General features: G+C 48.4%; 1 protein-coding gene across 9 annotated transcripts in view; it reads left to right on the top strand.

Moving 5' to 3' along the window:
- Nucleotides 1-22,157, top strand: part of SLC4A4 (solute carrier family 4 member 4) — a 231,685-nt gene that overhangs the window by 175,837 nt on the left and 33,691 nt on the right. For all 9 annotated transcript variants that reach the window (XM_064450722.1, XM_064450721.1, XM_064450714.1 and 6 more), the window contains 6 exons: nt 4,415-4,502; nt 5,829-5,983; nt 6,439-6,552; nt 7,985-8,159; nt 13,424-13,557; nt 18,349-18,620. In XM_064450722.1, coding sequence (XP_064306792.1) covers nt 4,415-4,502; nt 5,829-5,983; nt 6,439-6,552; nt 7,985-8,159; nt 13,424-13,557; nt 18,349-18,620 — 938 coding nt within the window. The remainder of the gene's footprint in view (nt 1-4,414; nt 4,503-5,828; nt 5,984-6,438; nt 6,553-7,984; nt 8,160-13,423; nt 13,558-18,348; nt 18,621-22,157) is intronic.

Genomic DNA, 22,157 nt, shown 5'->3' on the forward strand with positions numbered 1-22,157 from the left:
GCTTGGTCCTGGGACAGTTTTCACCACGACCCTTACCCCGTATGGGAACTTGATAGGCAGGGACGTTACAGATTACATCCTTGCAGGGTGTCCCAAATGGTGGCAAAATATTAGTGCTGCACTGACTTTGGAGCCTGTCACGTTGTATTCGCTCCCCGGCTCCTAAGTGTGCTCTCCATGTGATTTCATGGAGCTTTCTAGCCAAATTCCTCTGAAGCACAGCATGTAAAGCATTGCTGCCTCCTTGGGTGATCTAGATTGAAATTCCGCCCTGCAGTCTCTGGTGTCGCCACCCGCCAAGGTCCAGGAGGGTTGTGGTCACCAGTAGCAGGTCCGTAACCCCAGGTTACTGGGCTTGTACGCAGTACTGCTGAGGTGCTACGTTTAGGTCTAGGTGCATTGGCTGGGTTTACAAGGTGTTGGCCAGGGCACGTTAGTCCATTTCGAATTGGAATTACTCATCTGTGAGGATGAATTTATTCTTCTTGGGGTTGGTGGCATAGTCCGTATGATTAAAAGGCAAATGGTACGTAGTCAGTGGTCATCATCTGCTTAAGAAGGGTAAAGCGTGCTAAAATGAGAGGAGGAATAGTGCTTTAGGTCAAAAGAATAATGGATTACTGAGTTTCTGGTTTTAGTAAATGCAAGAGCATTCAGGTGCTTCTGTTATGCATTGGAAGAGAGCCAGCTGATGTCATTATTTCAGAAGATGGTTATGAAAATGTCTCATTCCCCTGAAAGATCAGGAGAACACCGAGCAGCAACTTCTGAAGTTAGGAACCTTTTTTTTAAAACTAATGTATTGGGAAAATTTGCATCCTAGAGTTTTAAAAGAGTTGGCTGAGGAACAGTTTGCCTTTAATGTTGTTTTATAATAACTCATGAAATAGGGGAAGTTCCAGGAGGTAGTGGGAGGGCACAGGACATGACCCTAGGCATGTACAGCTGAGTCACCTCCAGGTGAACCTTAGGTAAAACACTTGAAAGCCTCATGAAGAACTCGATTAGGAAGTGTTAACTGTTAGTTGTACCAATTAATATGGATTTATGGATCCTGCACTACGAACTGGATGCCTTTTTTGTCTATAGAACCCTAGATTTTTTTTAAATAGAAAGTACTTGTTTAGACATAATATACCTTATAAGACATTTGACTTAGTACTTCATGATATTTTGATTTAGGAAGCTAAAATAATAGTACAATACAATGCTTGTAAGGGGAGTACTTCTGGTGAGGTGTCACACCTCTCAACCCTGCTGCGTTTCACATTTTATCAGCAGCTCTTGAGAAAATGTACAGTTAAGATAGTAAAGGTTGACAAATAAGGAAGAGGGTGCCTCCGTGGCCCAGAGCAATTGGTCATCTTGTGCTTTAGCTTGGCCCCGTGTCGGCTTCTCCCTCTAGGGAGGGAGTGCACAGGCGGCAGAGCCGTGTGCCGAGTACCAGTTTTCCGTGGGTGATGCTGTCGGTGAAGGGCTGGGGCCACCCCTGGTTATAGGAGATGAGTCCATCAGTGCCGGAACCACTGAAACCAGCTTTCCTAGAAGCACGTGCCGTGTCCTTTCCCTCCACCACGGCAGTAGTCCCAGCTCTCCTCGTCATCCTGCCTCGTTTCCTAGGACTTGCCGTGCTCGTCCACACCTGAAGTCCTGTCCCCTAACTCAATGCTCCTAAGGTCATTTCCTCAGGAAAGCAGGCTCACATAGAGTTCCTGAGTGGCGCAGGTGATTTCAGCTATGTATTTTCACTGAGAAACTGCCAGCTGTTGCATGATTTCCCTAAGGAAGACACGGATACGTCAGAGAAGGTTCACAGAAGAGCCATCAAAGTGACTAAAGAGGGGAGAGAAGCCTCAAATGGCTTAGCCTAACTGACAGATAGATGGCTACGGGTGACTGGATTGATAGGGGAGGATATTTAAAGGAGTTTAATTATGGAGGGTTCTTCAATCTAGCTATGAGAGACAATTGAAATTTATGCCTGGAAGTTGAAGCTAACCCACATTCACGCTGGAAGTAATGCAAGAGGTTTTAGATGAGACAACTTACCAAAGGTTATAGTGTGATTCTTTTCCATTACTGATTGAAAGGTACAGCTGTGATTGGAAGAAGGCTCAATTCAGGAAGCTTTAAAGTTGTTTTGAGCAGCTCTTAGTGTTTCCGTTTGAAACGTGTGCTGATACAGAGTTTGCTGAAAATTGTCCCAGTAATTCCCAGTCACTGCTAAATTAGGTGAAATGGAGAAGTTGGGCTCCTGCCGTGTGACTTCTTTTGTTGCTAATTGCGAAGATGAGTGGAAGTGTGAGGGAGAGAGACTTGGATCTAAAGGTCACTAGTTAGAGTCCAGCCCAGGCTGAACGCTTGAAATGACGCCATCTGACTGGTACGATGGTCTCCCTTGAAATCCCACAGGCCACCAAATGTTGGCCATTGTGTGAGATGGCCACCAGAAGTAACGGGGCTTTGTTAACGCGCCACTGAGCAAGGCAAAGAGGTGAGCATGAACACAGATATATTTTCATCCTATAGCCATGAATCAAATCATCTTTTCTGGGACAAATCTGAACAGGGGATTTATAGGAAGCCTGTGTTTCTACACCCCAGGCCATAGATGCTGTGTGAGTAAGTAGCTGCTAGCTTGGCACCTGTCTGCAGCGTGAAATCAAGAGTATTTCTACAGGAGGTAATGGCGTTTACCATTTCAGCATTGATACCTTGGCCTTGCATGTGAAATGCTGTTCAGGAACTGAGAGTGTCTAAGAAAAGGCTTAGGTCTTTCCCGAATTAAGTATTATTTGAATGGTACGTTTCTTGGTTTGGTTTGTTGTTGTGGTTGGTTGGTTGGTTGTTTTGATTTTGTTTTTATTTTTGTTCTGGGTTTGGTTTGGTTTCTTGTTCATTCCAAGCCAGGAGGATCTAGGTAACTTTGAAGATCCAAACTTAAGGCCATACTTAAAACTTTTTCTAACGAGCGTCAGTTAAGAGGTTGGAAAACTTGGCCACCTTTCACCAGTGTTCCCGTTATTCTGGCACAACTGCTAGGCAATTTTATTGGCAGAAGCATCCATTTTCCATGTATAGCCTTTTCCATTAAGGAATCTCATTAGATCATATTGTCATGTAGGCAAGCCCTGATTCATAGCTCATTAGCACGGACAAAAGTGAGGGTGGGAAAGATAAAGAGCAGTAATTTCCTTTCTCCAAAGGTTCCATATCATGGTGGTTTTCAAGCTCATTATCAGTGACTCAGACGTAGTTGCTGCCCAAAGAGATCGTGTAAGAAACGAATTCATAATACCTTGTAGATGCAGTCACCCTCTCTGATGGTGCCTACCACAGGAGTAGCTTTACCCCTCAAGAATCAAGTTGCCTGCTTAAGAATTAAGCTGTGACTATGAAACTATCAGATGAGCTTACAGGTCTCTGGTATGTACAGTATACTCAGGAGTGGAAATTCAGGGCATACGAGTTAGGCTTAATTATTTAGAGCTAAAGCCCTATTCTAGATTAATGGTTTCCCTTCACGTGTGGGTAGCTACTCTGGGTGCTGAACCGTAACAGAGATCCCAGCCCCAGCAGAGCATTAATAAGCACGCAGAGTGCTATCTGATAGCTCGGGGGAGCGATGTAGTTTACAGTGAGCAATGTGGACAATTAATAGCATCTTGCCTCTGTGCCTGCTGCTGTGCTGGCCCCGCTTGGTCCATCCTGCCGCGCAGAGGGTGCTCGGGTGTGGTGTTGCCCTTGGAGCTGCACGGAGTGAGCAGTCCTTAAATCTTCTGTCCCCTCCCGGCTGTTTAGCAGCAGTTACATCCGTGCTATTGTCACGTAAATGGCACTGGAATAGCACTAGGGGAACCTTTAACACAGATACCTTGTACAAGGATTGAACAGCTACAAGGAGCCAGTAACATATGATCAAATAAATCATGGGCATTCAAATATCAAATAAATTTCAAAAAATCAAATATCAAATAGAAGATGGGCTTTCTGTGGCGCACAGGGCGTGGATTCTCGACCGCACTGCGCTGGAGCTGCTTCCATTGCGCGTAGTTCACTTGCAGGTATTGGACATTGGAAAAATATCCTTCCTTCACCTCATCCTCAAGACTAGGTTGCTGGACAGTAGCGACTTCTGCGTAGGGCTGTGATAGCATTTGGCCGTGGTGCTCTCAAGGCTACTTTTAAGGCTTTTTGGGAGAATAACTCTGGCAAGTGTCTCGCTTGTCCAAGGAATCACGATGGGCTGTAGGGTGTAATCTCTACTCCCAAGTTCACTGGAGGCCACTGGCAGCCTCTGGATCTCTAACGAGGGTCACAACCTGTTAAAGTTGAATTTCTGTCTAGATATTGTCTAAGTAATAAGCGATCCATTTTGCTGCCCTAAATGGGAACAATTGGTTTGTTTTGTTAGGTTTCTCTTCATTCTGCTGGGACCGAAGGGCAAAGCAAAGTCCTATCACGAGATCGGCCGAGCCATCGCCACGCTGATGTCGGATGAGGTAGGTGTCGTGATACCTCCTGTGTGAAACGGGTTCTCCCAGATTTCACTTAATTAACTAATAATGATGGCCTTTCCTCCAGCGTGGCCGGCAGGAATGGGCGTACACATAGAGCTGGAATATCCAAATGTCACCTCCTAATTCCATCTGTTCACATAATTATTTCATCTGGCCTCATGTTTTTATAAAAGCATGACCAGAGGAAGCTTTTGTCCATTGTGTGTATTTTCCTGGTAGCAATCACCCTTTCAAACAGACTATGAATTCATTGTTGGCTCAGTCCTGTCGCGGTGTGCGCCTTGTGTCACATTCTACGACCACAGTACCCGGCAGCTGCGCTCCGAGTAACGGCCGCAGAGATGGTTACACCCAGGACATATCGCAGAGCTCTTCTTCATTCAGGCAGTGCTTATATATTATCCACGAGTAGCTAGCAATTACTCGCTAATCGTACACCTCAATGAGATGACTGGGCTTTCAGTATTCATTTACGGCTTCTTTCCTCCAGTGTCCCCTGGGCTTTGCGCATCTGGGGCTGATTTACACGGTGTTTGTTTCTTGCTTTCTCCGTACGTTGTTTTGCTCTCGTACAGTTCCCTTGATGACTGCTCGCTCGGTCTCAGCTCCTCTGTGTTCCGTCATTCCACTGCTTGGAGCAGTGGTCTAGTTTCCATAGCCCCAGAGTCCTCCTCCTTACCACCAACTATTTGTATTAAGTCTATCACGTGTGCTGATCCACCTTCACTCCAAGTAGTCCAAAAGCCTTCTGTAAAATTCAGCATTAATGTTCTTCTTCCCCTCTTCTCTCATCTGCTCTTCATCAGTAATACTAGGCCTTTCAGTAAAACTAGATTGTGCTTCTTGTCATTAATTTTGAGTAAATATTGTCATCGTTTCTGTGTCACGGGGTTGAAAAACCTATTTTTTAATGGACTGAAGTAGGTGGGAAACGAAGATTGGCACTGTTCTGTGGCTTTGTCAAAATGTCTTTTCAAAATACAGTTGAAACTCCTTATTTATAGGAAAACTTTTTTTTTAATGAAAGAAATGCATAATTGCTTTAGTAACATTTTTAAAAGGTTAGAAATGTATATTTTGCTAAAAATTAGAAATACGCCTGCAAGAAAAGGAACTGTATCATTAACCGACCAACCAAGGCTTTCCTGAGGTTCACACAGCCATGTGCCAAGTGTCCTGATTCTTTCTGAGAGGTTTTTGAGCATGAATAAGTCGGTTTTGTCAAATAAAACTCGGCAGCTGCCTCTGGAGTCTGGGCTACAAAAAACCGCTAACCTTTTCTACATGGAATCTCTCTTTTCCTTGCAGGTATTCCATGACATTGCCTATAAAGCCAAGGACCGGCAGGACCTGATCGCTGGCATCGATGAGTTTCTGGATGAAGTCATTGTGCTCCCCCCCGGGGAATGGGATCCGGCCATTAGGATAGAGCCCCCCAAGTCTCTTCCTTCTTCTGATAAAAGGTAATCGCGGGAGATGGGCAGGTTTAGCTCTGTGATGAAGGACAGTGCGCATCAGTTCTGAAAAGGTGAAGGGAAGAGCCGGTGCTTTGGCTGTGCCAGGTGTACTGAGCCAGCAGTGTGACCCACATCCGTCTGTCTGTATTGAGAAAGTACTAGAGAGAATTTCAGGACTTCTCGGTAGCTGGAGGGAGGATGTTCTTGCAATTCTGTACCCTTTAAGATGACGTTGTAGGCATATAATTATATACACAGGGGTTACTTTGGGTCTGCCGGGTCGTTCTAACACGCTGCGTTCCACGCTGGCTGACAGCAGGTCAGCCTGCTCGTCTCCTTTGTACAACGTGGCTTCAGGCAAGGCTGTGGAACACTTGTCTGGAGGAACCACGTCTGGATGACGTTTCGTGGAGCCGTGGGGCAACGCAGTGAGCCTCAGTTTGGCTTGCCTTCTTGCCTAGGAAAAACATGTACTCCGGTGGAGAGAATCTGCAGATGAACGGAGACACGCCTCACGACGGAGGACACGGCGGCGGGGGCCACGGGGACTGTGAAGAACTGCAGCGAACTGGCAGGTCAGCAACGCGCCGCTCAGCGTGACGCACCTGGTGTCATCCGAGCACGGGGGCAACGTCGCCCTTGCAGAACCGGTTCGCCCCTTCTGCTTTCCACCCTGACACGCTCTTTGTGTAGGTTGAGCTGTGACCCCAGAACGTGTCCTGGGGGTTTTTAGCGCCCAGCCTGAGACTGTCTGAAGGGCTCCGAACATCCAGGCTCAGCAAATTACAAAGCCTCTTAAATGAGGCACTCAAAAATGAAAGAAGGCCCAGGGTAGGTATTGGCTATTGAAAGTCTGTGAAGTCAGACGGACTGTAAGGGACGTAAATGCGGCAGGTGCAGCCACAGTTTCCATTCAGATTGCTGGAAGTGCTTTTTTTTTTGCTTTAGCCAAAAGCAGAGACGTTCCCTTTTCCAGACATTCCTGTTGTAGTTGAATTGCACCGATGAAGGCTTTTATGGGCTAGAAATACAGAAGGTAACAGAGCGCAAGGCCTTGATCTCTGCTTTATCACTCTGCTTGTATGCCATGTAAAAGTCCCCTAGTGTGTTAGTGCAGTTCAGGGGGCTATAAAACAGCGCGCTCAGCATTTCAGGGGCGACACGCAGGTTTTTGGGGTGGCGCTGTGCCCTCCCGCCCAGCCTGTATTTTTTTAAGGTCTAGTAGAAAGTCTTGAAATTACACCTTGGTGTGTAGAAGGCAGTCGATACGTCCTGAGTCTGGGTCAGAAAGTAATGTGTGCCTAGCTGCCGTGTACCCCTCTGCGTGCAGTGTCTGAACAGTCCTGGCGGCGGTGGTGAACTGCGTGCAAGGGGACAAGAGGCAAAACAGAAACATTTTTCATGCTGGCGGTGTCAGAGCCGCGTGGGGTTCATAAGAGTTAAATACTGTCTTGCCTGTGATTGTGCAAAAAGAATATGTCTGCGAGTGGAGCTCTCGTGTCCTCCAAGACGATTTCACTTACGTGCCTTCTTACTTCTAGTTCTTTTTCTGGTTAACAGTTTGAAGCATTTTTTCCATTCAGCAGATTGTTTGGCTCACCCAACCATTGTGTCTGCCCTGTGGAGAAATTTAGGCAGGGATTTAGACGAGAGTGAATATATTTTATTACATTAACCAATACAGTTGGGGGGAAAAAAAAACAAACAAACAACAGACAAGCTTCCTGAACTGCAAACTTCAGTGGTCTGTTTCAGCAGAAGTAGGGCTTGTGCTCCCGAAATTTGTCTCTCTCTGGCTGCATCACATGTTCAAGGTATTACCTTTCTTTACCACACTATCGCAGTGATATCCCTGGACCATCACAGTTGCAATGAGACTATTATGTAATGTGATGATCTCACCCCTTTTGGATAATACTTCATTTCTGGCCTCATTTCTGATTATTTATCTTGGTGACATTCACTGTAAAACATACTACACGTGTCTTCTCTTGCCTGTATTTTCAGATTCTGTGGTGGCTTAATCAAAGACATAAAGAGGAAAGCACCATTCTATGCCAGTGATTTCTACGATGCTTTAAATATTCAAGCCCTTTCAGCCATTCTTTTCATCTACCTGGCCACGGTGACCAACGCTATCACTTTTGGAGGACTGCTTGGTGATGCTACGGAAAACATGCAGGTTAGCAAGAGCTTTCAGAAGCAACAGATACGTCATTTGTCTTCTGTTATCTACAGTCAGAGGGGTGTTTGCCCACCGACAGAGCTTGAATTCTGGGTACAATTGCAGAGGTATCCTGCGTTTCCGCTGAAAGTTGCCTTGCTTTCGCTGCTGTTGGATGGCTGTCCTTGGGAAAATCATACAAGCAGTTACCTTAAATGGTGGTTGAGAGATGCCTGGGTGACAGAGAAGGTCCTTGCTTCTTCTATATGGAGAAGTTCCTCTGATGTACTCCTCGTGTTTGGTTACAGTCCAATTTAGTTTACTAAGCCTGATTCCGATTTTCCATGTCACCAGAGCATAGCACTGTATCCTCTGTGTGACTCTTACAATCCCCGGACTTCTGCCTCTCTGGTGAAAAGAAAAGCCTAGGATGCATAGGAAAGCCAGTAAATCAGGAGATGTGACACAGGAGAAGAACGGGGCTCCTTCAGAAAGGTGCATTTCATAATAGCAGAAGATCAGATCCTGAGAACCATACTGCATATCCAGAGACAGGCTGGATCAGCCGTGAAGACAAAAGTAGGGGCTTCAAAGGACGACCCAGTTTTGGGTGAAGTCTAAAGAAAGAGTTCTGTATTATTGTTGCTGTAGGTCCTTCGTGTTTGACTGGAGCAGAGCTAGGCTCTAGCAGTACGCTGTAGTATTCCTTTGGCTTTTTGAAGAGGAAGAAAACATAGGAGGTTGTATTTAGATAGATTCAGTACAGCCACATTGAATCTCCTAACAATAATTAAGCTCGCAGTGACAATGGCTGAATTACGAATTTACGCAGGTTCAATTAAACCAAACATAGAAAAGGGGGGCACCTGTCTGGAGCTCTGCACTCCCCTATGATAAATGACAGCCTAGGGTGAGGTGCAGTAGCCAGCCGAGCGCCAAGCTTCCCTCTCCCCTGGACAAATGCAGTTTCTCTCTTCCCAAACTCAGCTCTGCAGCAGTCGTGCAAACAAATGCATGGTGCATGACGTTAAAAAGAAATATTAGCGAATGGAAGTAGAGAACGGAAAGGCCGCTAGGATCCACCAGTGAGCATCACTCTTTGTCACTGCGTGGCAGAGCCAAGTCTGTCTGCTCTACGTCTGCACGAGGTACGGTCTGTAAAGGAGGGGGAGGAAGGGGAAATGTTACCCCGTTCCAGATTTAGTGCACAAAATCACTGTATTGCGTCCAACAGTCTTTTCTGTTACTTCGTATCCCATGAACATTTATTATCAAGAAGCAAAATACTTTTTTGCCACTGAAGCTGACAGTAGAGTTTCTTAATGCTCGCCAAAAAAAAAAAATTAATAATATTTTTAAAAACAATCACTTTGCATTGCAGAAAGTTGGAAAATATGTCATTCACCTGACAGACGGTAAAACCGCCGCCCCATTAAGCAATGACAGTCCCGTTGCTTGCGCTTAGTCGTGGTGTCGGAGTAGGACACATGGATTTGCAGTAAGCCACAGCACGCTTGGCTGCTGGATCACCAGCACCGGCTGTGCCGGGGAGCAGATCCCCGCCTTTCGCCCATCTCCAGCAGCAAAGGGGGCAGCAGCGACAGCCTCCCCGGGAGGCCTTTTGCTGGCATTGCCCGATTCGCTTGGTGGCGTGGCCGTGCACGGCCTCATTCATGGTTTGCGGCTGGTCTTTGCCGCTGCCCCTCTTTCCTTGGGAGGCTTTGTGCTGCCAGGCTCACAGCCTACACCAGGGAAGGAGAGCGGGGATAAAAGAAGGTAGGCCTCCAGGAGAAGGGCTGATAATCCCTGTGCTCCTGGGGGACCCCTCTGCTGTCTTCCACCTGCCAGGGATTGATGCATAAATGTGTTTCATTTAATATCTCTCATGCTGGGGTGAGGTTATGCTTCCAAGAACCTCACGAACCTTCTTGATGGGATTATATCCGAGTGTGCTGCCTGCCTCTGATTTAAAATAGTATTAGTTTGTTGAACGTTACAGCCTCATTTCGCCAAAGTACATCTGAGACTGAGCTGCATAGGAGGGGAGACACAATGGGGGCGGGGAAAGATAGAAGGAAGAGAAACCGCTTGTTGCCTTTAGTCCATAGTTTTCTCTGCAGTAGATAAAACCCGGTCTAAGTTTTCCTATTGCTCGGAGAAAAAAAAAAGTCCCTATGGAAAAACGGAAGCTGCAGGAACAGTTTGCTTTGAGCCCAGTGATTTATTCATGTCGAAAAGGGAAACCACTGATGCTGTGCAGTTAAGAGCACCGCTGCGGTAATGGGGAAGCTCTGCAGCAAACACAAACGCGGCGTCGCCGTTAATATCAGAACCTGCAGGAGCGGCAGACAGAGCCCGCACACGAGTCCTGCCGAACGCTTTGCCCCTTGCTTCGCCGGGGTTTGTGCCCAGTGAGGAGGGAGTTGGGCTGTAGCCAGAGAGCAGCACTGGCAGCAACAGGGGGGGTCTGTGGATGTGCCCCCCGGCCACCCGCTCCCCGTAGCTGTTTTGCCGTTAAGCTTCAGTTCCCAGAAGCGGAGCAAAGTGCAGGAAAATCATCGCTGAGTTGCTAGAAAAACCAAATCCCTTCAGCCAGTCGATAACATAGCCAAGGCTCAAGGCAGGAAAACGGTGTCTGTTATTTGTGCACATTTGTGCACTTCAACATTTACTTGCTTCTCATATACAACAACCAGTTGAATTCACTGTTTTTTATTTAGATACTGATTTAAAATTGAAGTACCAGCAGTTTTTCTGAACAGTTCACTGGTGGATCAGAGGTTCAGAGAGCTTGGGCACAACTGGCTTTTCCTTTGCCATCTCCCTTCAACAAACCCTTATTAACCATCCTTGTTTGAAAAGGCATTAGGTCTCTTGGCTGCTGCAGGAGCCTGGAGAGGGTTTAGACTGCAGGTTTTCAACAGAAGAGCAAAATTGCGTGTTCCTCGTGCTCCAGCGCCCCTGTATCATCAGAGCCGGCGTGAAGCGTCCCCAGGCACCCAGTTGAAGTTGTTCCTCCAGGGAGCCGCTCAGTGGGATCAGAGTCCAGGTTCACGTCAAGCGCTGTTCAAACCATTGCACATTCCCTCGGAGGGAAAGTGTTTGGAAGGGTGGTTTTCTGTAAGACATCTCAGAGCAGGAGCTGCACTGAGTCTTTATACTCAGAAATGCGAGGCGAGGTTACGCCAGCTTATACTGATGAGGAGCAGCACCTGGAAGCTTTCCCCCAGGCATTTTGTCCTCACAAAAACCAGTATTTTGGGGGCTACCACATCACAGTTCATGCTTCTTGTTTCTTGTAAACAATTATGTGACTGCTGCTGGGTCAGGCAGTAAAAATCGCCCACCTCACGCTGCCTGCCCTGGAGAGCCTGACAGGGCCAACGTTTCTTTAAAAAGCTCTCTTCAGAGTTTTATGTTTCTGAGAAAAGACACTATTCTTAGCTACAGACACGTGGAAGAATGCAGGGAAAAGAGATTCCAGATGCGCTGGCCGCGAGGGCCCTCTCCATGAGTAATGCGGGAGGAGCAAAGGGGATCTGCTGTGCGAATGCCGTTCCTTGCCCCGAGAGCAATTGCCTCACGCTCACAGGTCCCCCAAAGGCAGCAAGCAAAGGCTCGTAGGCTCCTGTCCGCGTCCCCGGTACAAACCTGCGCAATCGTTGTGCGCAGGCGGCGGGGTGTCACAGCAAAGCAGATCTGCCTCGCGCCGATCCCTGCAAGGGCCGTTAGTGACGGGCATCGCCGATAACTCTTAGAAATGGCAAGGACCAAGGATGTCGCCTCCTGCCAAGGCAAGGTGGTTTCTGTCCTCTCCGCAGCAGCTTGGCTAGCTTGGCGGGTGACTGAATGTGTCAGGAGCGGGTGGGTTTTAAACCTTCCGTACCTTTGCTTCTCTGCACAGCTGTCGTGCTGCTGCTTTAGTTACCCAGCAGTAACAGTGCTGGACCACTGGTATTTTGGGATCATGTTTGTGGCCAGAAAAATAGTTTTAAGATTGCTTTCGAGAAAGTTCTGCTAATAATTTAGAATATTAAAAAAAATCTTCTGCTCTACATATTAACATACCGGTTTGACGTGACAGTACGAGTATAGCTTCCTCAGTGTAAACAGTAACTTGGGTCTTCCCAAGAAAGAAAGACACAGAACTTAGTTTAAATTCTTTGTGTTATCATTGATAAGTCAGAAAAACTCCAGCCCCAACCCTGCAGTTTGTTGTGGATGGAAATAAGGATCCGCATGTGCCGTTAGTTGCTGGTTGCTCAGCACATGCGGTGTTAATGAGGCTGCCGATTGCAGCTGCAAGGAAGCACATAAGCCGATGCTTAAATCTGCCCCTGGTTGTTGGGTAAGTGTTCCTGGAGGGGGTGATGCTAACGGCTGCACGTGCTATTCAGTAGATGATGCTCTTGTTGTTCCTTAAAACTCAGTCAAGTGTAAACAGATGAGTTTTTGTGAGAGCAAAGGAGGTGAGGTCCGGCCAATTCTGCCATTTTTGTAGAACGATGCACGCTCAGTCAATAATCACATTTTGCTGCCATTTATATTTCACCCACAAGTTATATTTTAAAAGTAGATATTGTCCAGCTATAGTTGGACGTGAAAATCCAAGAATGCATCAAGCATGCTTTTTTCCTTCTCCAGCGAAGCTGTTTTGCTACATATACCAAAGGTAATTGTAAAGTCCATGAAATACGGGATTTATTCGTTGCTGGTGACATCTGATGAACTTGGGTCTCAGCACATGACTGCTGGGTGAAGTAGCCTTGTTTGGTTTGTGTCCCACTTACTGAAACAGTTACTTGTTGATCTAGAAAGAGTGTCTGCTCAATTGGAGAAGGAAAAAATCTCACCCTCCGTTGTCCTGGAGGGTGTCAGCGCTGTCCTCTGGCCACACTCTGCCGTGTCTGTTTGAGGAGCCCTGCACACGTGTGCCTTTTACCGTCAAAGATGTGGGAGACATTCAAGGAGTTCTCAAATCCTTTAAGTGGTCTTTGAAAACACTCTCCTCCTCTTGTCAAATCTAAAATATAATACAGTGTTATTAAACTCTGGGCCTCAGAAATAACAAGGGGGTTGTCCTGAGTAACTATGAATTGCGTGGGACGAGTGCGACTTTGTGGGCAGCTGCGGGAGGGGACAGGAGATGGTCTTCCCTTAGTCTTGGGCATGTCGGCATGCAGCAGGCGGCCGGTCACCGATGTAACTACTCATTTTCTTGCAACAGTGCTAGTAGAAAGGGTTATTCAGTAGAACTCACTTCTCTCCTATGTCTACCGTAGGGCGTGCTGGAGAGCTTTCTGGGCACAGCAGTCACCGGTGCGATATTTTGCCTTTTCGCTGGTCAGCCACTCACCATTTTGAGCAGCACAGGACCTGTCCTTGTCTTTGAACGGCTTCTCTTTAATTTCAGCAAGTAAGTACGGGGGGGAGGAGGGAGGAGGGGAGGAATGTCTCACACTAATGAAATACTAGCTACGGAATGAGATGGCTAGCGGTGGTGAAGGAGGGGATTTAGTGCACGAAATGAAACATCTCTTTGATCCTTGTTGAGATTGCAGTGCAATCCAATCGGGGATTTTCACCGGCACGCACGTCCCAGAGCGCTGCCCGGTGTGTGGGTGCGTATCTCCTTGGGGCTTCTTGGAAATTCCTGGCCAGGCCTGTCCTCCATGAGGTGTTTGCACTGGTTGCAGTCAGGGTGCTGTTCCTCCACAGCCGCTGCATGTGCTCCCCTGGCTGCTGTGTGTTTCCTGCAGGAGCAAAGAAAGGAACCCAGCTCCCAGTGATTTCGCTAACAAAATCCGGCAGGTCTCAAGGTTACCAAAATTGTCCTTAAATCAGTACTCATTTGAAATAATCACGATTACTTACCAAAGCAAAAGTGGCTATGATAGAAACAGCTATCAATCTGTTTGTCCCGAGAATGTCTCAGTGGAGCTGTGCTTCATTAAATGCTCTTGGGTTTTCTTCCTTTTAACTGTTATAAAGAGGTTCTGCTCCCCCCGTCCCCCATGTTAACGTTGATGCAGCAGTGATAGCTGACACCCAGAGCTAAAGGGAGCCCGTTTTGTTAGGTGTTCGCACTTACTATCTCGACATTTCCACAACATTTGCAATGCTGGCGAAATAAAATGAGAATCCCTAAAGGAACTGGCATATTCAGTGCTGATTTTACATGTATATTCATTCATGGTTTTACGTGTAGGACTGCTGATAGTTTGGGCGGTGTTTTGCAAGGAGATGATTTCAGGTTTTGCAGAAAACGCCCCAAATGACTTGTAGCCCTCCCTTCCCCCATGAGGGAGTGTTCACAGCATTGCAAGTTGTGAAAGACTTGTGTTTCAGTACGCAAAACCAAGAGCTTCTGGAGTTAAGGCGTTACTAGGCTTTCTTTTAAAAGCAGTCACCTGTGACGTGGAACAGCTCCTTGGCATTGGTGGTTATTTTTAGGAGAGGTCTATTGAATTATTAAGCTGAACATGGCTGCAGGTTGCAATAAGGCAGGAGACACGGTGTATGTTTGGTTGTTTAATTGTATCTCCATCCTCATTATATTTAATCTCTGTGGGTAGTTACTCAAAAATAATTGAGAGCATATAATCATGTCTTTCCTGTGAATATCCTACATGCCGGAGAAGTCTTTTGAGGTACAGAGCTTCTGCTAAGGCAGGCAGTACATTTACATGTGATCCCACATAGCCACTGTTAGGCTGGACTCTTTTGGAGTGAGATGCTTTCATTTGGTTACTTAACTCACTTGATAAAACTCGTGGCCGTGTGTGTGAAAACAGTGCAGGGCAGGATGAAACAGGCGGGGTCTGGTTCTCCCGCCGTGTTGTCGAAGTTGGTGTTATTTTATAATCAGTACTGTCGGGTTTGAAGCCTGAATGGCCTCACAGTGCACTCTGACTGCTGTTAGACAGAGCCGCGTTCATGTCAAGCTGGGGAGAAGCTCATCTTGGAGTCAAGGATGCTGTGGGGAGAGATGACGTGCGCCTTCCAACCTGTCCCCTCCTGCCTGGCCCTGGGACCGCCGCCCTCCTCGGCACGGTCTGCTCAGTCCTGCCAAAGAAAGGCAGAGGGGACGGGCTTTGAGCCTCTCTCTTCCCCCTGCACTGGAGCACAGGCAGGGAGGGATGGAGGCTGGAACTAATGGGCAGAAAATTAGACTAGCCCCGGGAGGGGAACTGGAAGCAGCTGACTGGTGAGAGCTCCGCAGCAGAGCAAGAGGGGGGCACCTTTCTTCTCTTTCTTGGACTGGAATAAATGAATAAAATGAGGAATAGATGTGCTGTAGCTGTTGGCATCTGGCGGTCAGGTCAAAGCCCAGGTGCAGCACACAGAAGGAGAAAAGCAAGGTGGAAAAACACTTTGTACGGTTTTGAGAGGGAGAAGGTGGTTATTTTTAACCCAAGGAGGAGGTGCCGGTTATAAAAGCTATTGTCCTAACAACCTGCCGGAGTAGAATGGCAGGATTTTTCGAGGGAGTCTTTCTCACAAGGAAATTGGAATCAAGTACTGTGATTTTTCAATAATGCATTTGTGGTTGTTCATATTCACAACACCCTGTTCCCCGCTGGGAGCAAAATTAGAAAGACTTCCCATCTACCGATTCATTTAAAGTTTGACTCTGTGTGTGTGTGTGTGTGTGTGTGTATGAAGAGATATCTGAAAAAGCCTTGTGTACCCGGCCACGCATCTAGCTTTGGGTGCCTGCAGAAGCGGGGTTGGCCGCGTTGCCAGCAGGGTGGGTCAGTGCTACAGGACACCCCGGGTCAGCTCACATCCTGGCCGGTGAGTTCTGCTGCAAAGCACAGCCTCTCCGATGCCTGCTGTGAAACGAGCCTGGGTTTGCGAGCTGCAGCAGCGGGAGGTGAGGCGCTGGGCTCGCCAGGAAAGCAGGACCCCAGCCCTCCTGCCTTCCAGCCACAGGAGCAGGCTGTTGGGAAAGTTTCCCCTGCAGAGTCCTCAGAAAGAAAATGAATCACAGCAGAAGTACTTAGCCTGTTGTACTGCGTATACGAGATGTCCTGTGCTTTTTCACTTGCTTTGTGAGCTTCAGAAGTGCTGCAGGACTTTAAGGGGTAAAAAAAACCCAAGAGTTTAAGGCCTTTTGAAGTCCTTCAGTGGTGTGCAGTCAGGATGCCATCTGGGTTTCTGCCAGCCATCTTCTCCACACACTTGGTCAGATGGATGGCAGCTCCTGCCCTCGGAGGCAATGGCCCCGGATATTTCACTGGGGCCTTTCATTATTTTTTTCTTCCCCTTCTCTTTTTCTGAATCATCACTTTGTTTCATCCTTGCTGCTTACCCCACTTCCAGGTCAGACTCTCGGTGTGAGAAGGCTGCTGCCCTCCCTGAGATGTTTGTCTGCAATAAGGAGAAAGCTTTGCAGAGACTTGGTTTGAATGCCCGTGCATGACCCTATCTGAAGCTACCTGACATCCAACCCAGGATCCTTGTGGAAATGCATGACGCTGCCCAGCAGCAAGCTTTTAACTGGCACCTTGCCTGGTCTGCAGCCTTTCCTCCCATTTTAGAACCGCAAGGTTGCAGTTCCCCCTGTGGAGGTGCTCTTTTGTTCTCTACTCTGCAGTTTTATACCATGCCCTAGAAAATTGCCCTCGAGCCCCTCTGATTTCTCTCCCATCTCTTTCTCTCCGGTCTCTCTCTCTCCCTCCGTCCCCAGCCAGGATTTCTGGTGGTGGTGGGTGCTTGGGGAGCGGCGAGCAAACTTGCTGCAGAGTTTGCCGCCTGTGGGTGAATGCCCACAAAGGGTAGAGGTGTGTAACAGCACACCATATCTGCCTGGAAATAATGTGTAAAAACAGGTACATGGGAGACGCAAGGACATCTTTCGCTATTACCACGCAAGGCCTGAGGGAGACCATCTGCGGTGGGACCAGCCTGTAGGCAGCTCTTGAGGCATCCAGTGTTGCCAGGTTGGAAACACACTACCAAGGGCATTGCCACTGAGCTAAAACCTCTCCAAGGCACGTGTGGCTCTCTGGAGGAGCTGATGCTGACCGACGCCTGTCATTTCACCACGAACAGGCCTGGAGGGATTGTGGTGCAGGGCAATCAGCGGTCTCCTTCTTCCTCGTGCCTTGGAGGGAGACTTGAAGGTGCTTTTCTGCTACTATGTTTTAGAGCTGTGGGTGGTTATCTGGTCTAGCCTGCATTTCTAAGGTGTCTTGAAGACGGCTTTTGCTGCTTTTTGTTTAAAGTCAGCCTCGCAGGGGGAGATGTCCAGTTTTTCTTACAACGCTTGATGGGGGAAGGAAGGGATAAAATCCTGGGCCCCATCCCTTCCCCAGAGCTTTCTGACACTGTTAGAGCCCTGGCTCTGAGACTTCCCAGAGAACTGCCCTTCCTCCTCTGTCCTTCAACACTGCAGGGCTCCTGGCTTCCAGGGAAGACGGGCACCCCCACACCCTTCCCCAGAGCCGGCCATAACCTCCCCGGTGGGGCCTTATCTGCTCTGGTGCTTGCTTTTTGCTTTTGTTCGGTCCTAAAAGCCTGCCTTTGGACTCTACGCCATCAGGGCACGGCAGCCTCGAGAAGCAAACAAGGGGCAAACAGACTTCCCAGGAAGGAATGATGCACTTCGCTCCATGGTTCTCCAGACCCTCCGCATCCTGGCACCGGGGTTCGTCATCTTCTGCTTTGTACTTTTTGATCTTCTCCTGCTGGTATTTTGATGTGTGCAGATAGTGCAAGGGCCCGCGAGATGGAAATGCAGGCTCTTGAGTGTGAGGCTTGGCAGGAGATCGCTTTTCTGAAGGAGGTTTGTAAACTGTGGTTACATCTTCAGCTGGCGGGAAGCATTGAGCTACTCTTGGACTGGACAGCTGGATGTTTGGGCCCTTACAGCTCCGTGTGTGTTTGCCAAGGGAGGGTTTTTACTGGGAAGCCTAGAAAGAGCTTGAATTCACTGGTAACATTTGTTAGTGTAGGCGTAAGCAAGACTGATCACTTCTGTATGCTTTTCTGCAACCTCGGCTAATGAACTGCACCACATAAATTCATGGAGTTGACTGGCTGAAAACCGAGAGCTTGGCTCCTGGTAACGCTCTCTTTGAGTCTAAATGAGCACAGGTCCCCGAGGCTGTGCCGTCGCCACTTCTCACTGGGAAGTCACCATCCCGTGTGGATTTATCTAACCCCGGTATTTTCTCTTCCTGCCACCCCTGTCTTGTTGCAGAGACAACGGTTTTGACTACCTGGAGTTTCGTCTCTGGATCGGCCTTTGGTCAGCCTTCCAGTGTCTCATCCTTGTCGCTACTGACGCCAGCTTCCTGGTCAAGTACTTCACCCGCTTCACCGAAGAAGGTTTCTCCTCCCTTATTAGCTTCATCTTCATTTACGATGCTTTCAAGAAGATGATCAAGCTGGCAGATCATTACCCGATCAACTCCGAGTTCAAGGTGGACTATATCACGCATTACTCTTGTGCCTGTGAACCATCAGACCCAGGTAAGAGAATTTTAAATTAGCTCTTCAATTTGCACACAGGAGATTGCATTTGCTTCCTTTTTTTCTATTGTGCTGCAGTCCAGGTAATAAACAGGTAGGTTAATCCTTCTTTATCAGTTGTCTTCAGATATCCTATCTTAGCCATATTTTGAAGCTGAGGGGTGAATTTCACCCTGTGTGCCAACTGGAATGACTTTATAGCTAACCTTCCTGGGCCTCCTCATGTCAGCGTCATTACCAGTGGACAAGCTGTCTCTGTCCGCTTGCCTCCTTGCATCTCTGGGGCTGTTAATTCTGAATGGTGTTCCTCTGAGAAGTCTGTGAAGGGGCCAAAGGGGTGGCCAGGTCACTGCCGTGGTGCTCAGGTCACTCCTGGTATCCGCTGTGCCCTTTCATCAAGTGCAGGAGCTGGGTTTATTCAGGGTGTTACCCAAACATGGGCAGTTTTCCACCTCCTGGCTGCGTGTATGAGTGCGAAAGCATGACCAGTTCCTTGCTAGAGCAGAAGGGAAGTACATCCGAAAGCTGAGCCTGTCACTAGAGCGTGGGCTGCAAGGCAGGTGTAGCCAGCGTACGTATAGATCTGGCAACACAGCTGGGAACAAAAGGTTGCAAAACTCAAATACAAACACAATTGCACTGGCTCGTACCATTCGGGAAGCTGTGACCACTCCTAGGATCCTTCAAACAATGAGGAGAGAGTAAGAAACTTGGTTTGTGCTCAAAGTAAACTTCAGGTTATCTCGACATACCTGTCAAACTGGAAAAGCTTCTGGTTGCTGCTGGCTGCCTCTGGGCAAAAAGTGTCAGGAACTGGGTCCCTAGGAGCTGTGTGCTTACAGGAGTTATTCAAGGTAGGATCTCCGCAAACACTTGGATGGTGGTCCGGTTCTGCTTCCATTTCAATGGCAGGGTGTTTTCTTTTTCGGAGTTAGGACGATGGGGAATGGTCAATGCCAAATTGAAAGTCTCCGCTTCCCATCTAAACGCCTGCGGCGCAGACCCAGTGCCCTGGGCAAACGTGGTGGTCCAGCTGGAGTGTGCAGAGGAAATGGAGCCTGTGGAGGAAGCCCACACGTTGCTTCACAAGAGATTTGTGCCGGGAAATACAACGCTGGTCTTCACCGTTGTAAGCAAGCGGAGGGAGGATCAGCATATGTGGTTTGATAAAGTTCACAAACCCTCGCTGCCACGGTTCTCTTTTCAGCTGATTTGCCTCTCCGCCAGACGTTTGTTTCAGAGGGTAAAGCCGACCTTATCGTCATCATCTCCAAATGGTTCTTCCTTAGTTTTTCAAGTAGCATTGAATAAACCTCCAATAGGAGTCACCAGATAGTACTGGAGGTGCTGACAGCAATACGTCCAGGTAACCCTCTGGGACTTGGCTCCAGCCACACCAAGCTCTCCTGCGCAGATCTGCACCTCAGGCACGAAGGCCAGAGCCTCAGAAGCTGCCGAAGTTGAGGGCGAAGATTGGTAACAGCAAACTGCCTGGGAGCGGAGCAGCGAACAGAGCGATCCCATATTTAAGCTCAGTCCGTGACAAGCTCAGAACAAGTAATTGGAGGTTTCTGCGTGTCAAGCAGCAAGTGCTGGGCTTCCAGTATTGGCAGAGCAAGTGGCACTGGCTGGGTCCTTTGGCTGTTCTCATCCCTTGCTTGGTGGCGTGTCCTTCCACGGTGGATGTGATGCACAGAAGCAAGGAATTTTCCAGAGGAACAAGCGGCCTGTTAAATAGCTGCTAGCATGTCAGGCACGACTCTGACAGCTTGGCCTTCCGCAGGGCTGGAACACACCGATAAATGCGTGTGTCTGTGTAGCTGTGTCTGTGCGTAAACCCTGACAGCATCCATGAGCAAAAGACGGCACAGATTTAGTTCCTGCTCCCTAAATAAGCAGGTTTCCCCATGAGCTGCTCATCACAGTTGCAGAGGTTTCCTCTCTTGCCACGCAACGGTAAATCAGCGGCAAAGTAGTGAGCCACAGCCGGGACAGGGTTTAAGCCAGAGGCTTTCTGAGCCTTTCTGAGTTTGCTCATTTTTAAAGATAGCGCCTTGCTCTGTGTACAGATGCTTAGAGCCGTGCAGCGGGAGTCAGTCTGTAACATTTTGCTCATTAAACGTAGGTGGCCTTATTCTCCATGTCCTGCATTTTTTAAAGCCCTATATAAGGTGGCAAAGTAGAGGCTGCAAAGGTCTTGCAGCAGCAGGTGGGTAAGCAGGTACCAAGAGAGTGTTAGGATGTCAGCTATCCTTGATGCTATCCTCCCTGGAAGTTTGCATCGGGAAATGGAGTTGCAAAATGCACATGGCAGATGAGCAAAAGGGGGTGCCAGGTTCTGGGAAACAAAGCGTGATGTGGTAGCATGTACTTATTTCCCGGGGCTTTTCCTCCAGTGCAGATAAAGTCAGCTGCTGTTGGGGTGTCGTAAGCAGTGGTTGATAGGCTGTCGGGGGTTGCGTTAGGCAGCGGGGGAGATTTCTGTGGGTTTTTTCCCCAAAGAACGAACAGGTAAAGCTTTATTGATTTTTGTCACGCCACAGGTGAAGCTGGCTCTTTTTCCCTCATACTCTGATTCAGGCTTTTTACTGTTGGTTTTCATCTCTGTGTCGTTAAGATCTGGCTCCAGAGTTTTAGCACCAGCCCTTAGCTTGCATTGCTCGCTTTCTGCTCCAGGCTCTGCCCACACTCCCACTCGCAGGGGCCTTTTCTGGTGCTGCTGGGGAGCAGCATCTGTCCAGCCCCACCATGCTTTCTGCGGGACCTTAAAATAATACCTTTGAAATCACCAACAGGATTTGTGTGTGCTCTGGCAGCAATTACCTGGTGTGTCCCACGGGGACTTGCCTTTGATCCTTCCATTTCCAAACTGCGTCTCTGAGCTAACACGCATCGTTTTATTACGTGGGTCAAGACATTAAAAGGCAATACCAGCGGCCAGACCCACGCTCCATCCACCTGCAGGAGCAATAGCGTCCGTGTAGCAACAGATAAGCCAAAAGGCAAGTGTCAGGGCAGTGCGCTTGGGTGCCGAGGGGGCTCGACAGCGCAGCGGGGGGACTGGGGGTCTAGAAGATCGCAGCTCGCTGCTCCCTGCTCCGTGCAGTTTTTGGGTAGTGATGTGACAGCACGAAGATGCTTGTTGAAGCGACCGCCTGGCATGTTTCTGCTCAGAGAGGACAAGCTGCTCCATCCAAAAGGCCTTTTACCTTATCTGTCAAGCCTACCAAGGGGGTTTGGACATGATTGGAGATGCTAGAAAGAGAACATGAAGCACTCTGAGAAACATTTACTACCTCTTCTCAAACTGACCTCTCCAGAAAAGGATCGCGTGGTTTTGCAGGCTCAGCTCCGTCCTCGCAGCGCGGCGCTCCCTGCCCTCGGGGTTTAGGAGCAGGCTGCCCACGCCGGTTGCGCAGGCGTTCCCAGGCCTGGCCTTTCCAGAGAGATCCCTGCCATCGCGAGGAAGATGCTGCCAGCAAAACCTGCCGTCATGCTTCGAGGCACGGCAAAACCCGTGTCTTGGCAAGAGTCGTG

The sequence above is a fragment of the Phalacrocorax carbo genome, chromosome 4, assembly GCF_963921805.1.
Source record: "Phalacrocorax carbo chromosome 4, bPhaCar2.1, whole genome shotgun sequence".
NCBI lineage: Eukaryota > Metazoa > Chordata > Aves > Suliformes > Phalacrocoracidae > Phalacrocorax > Phalacrocorax carbo.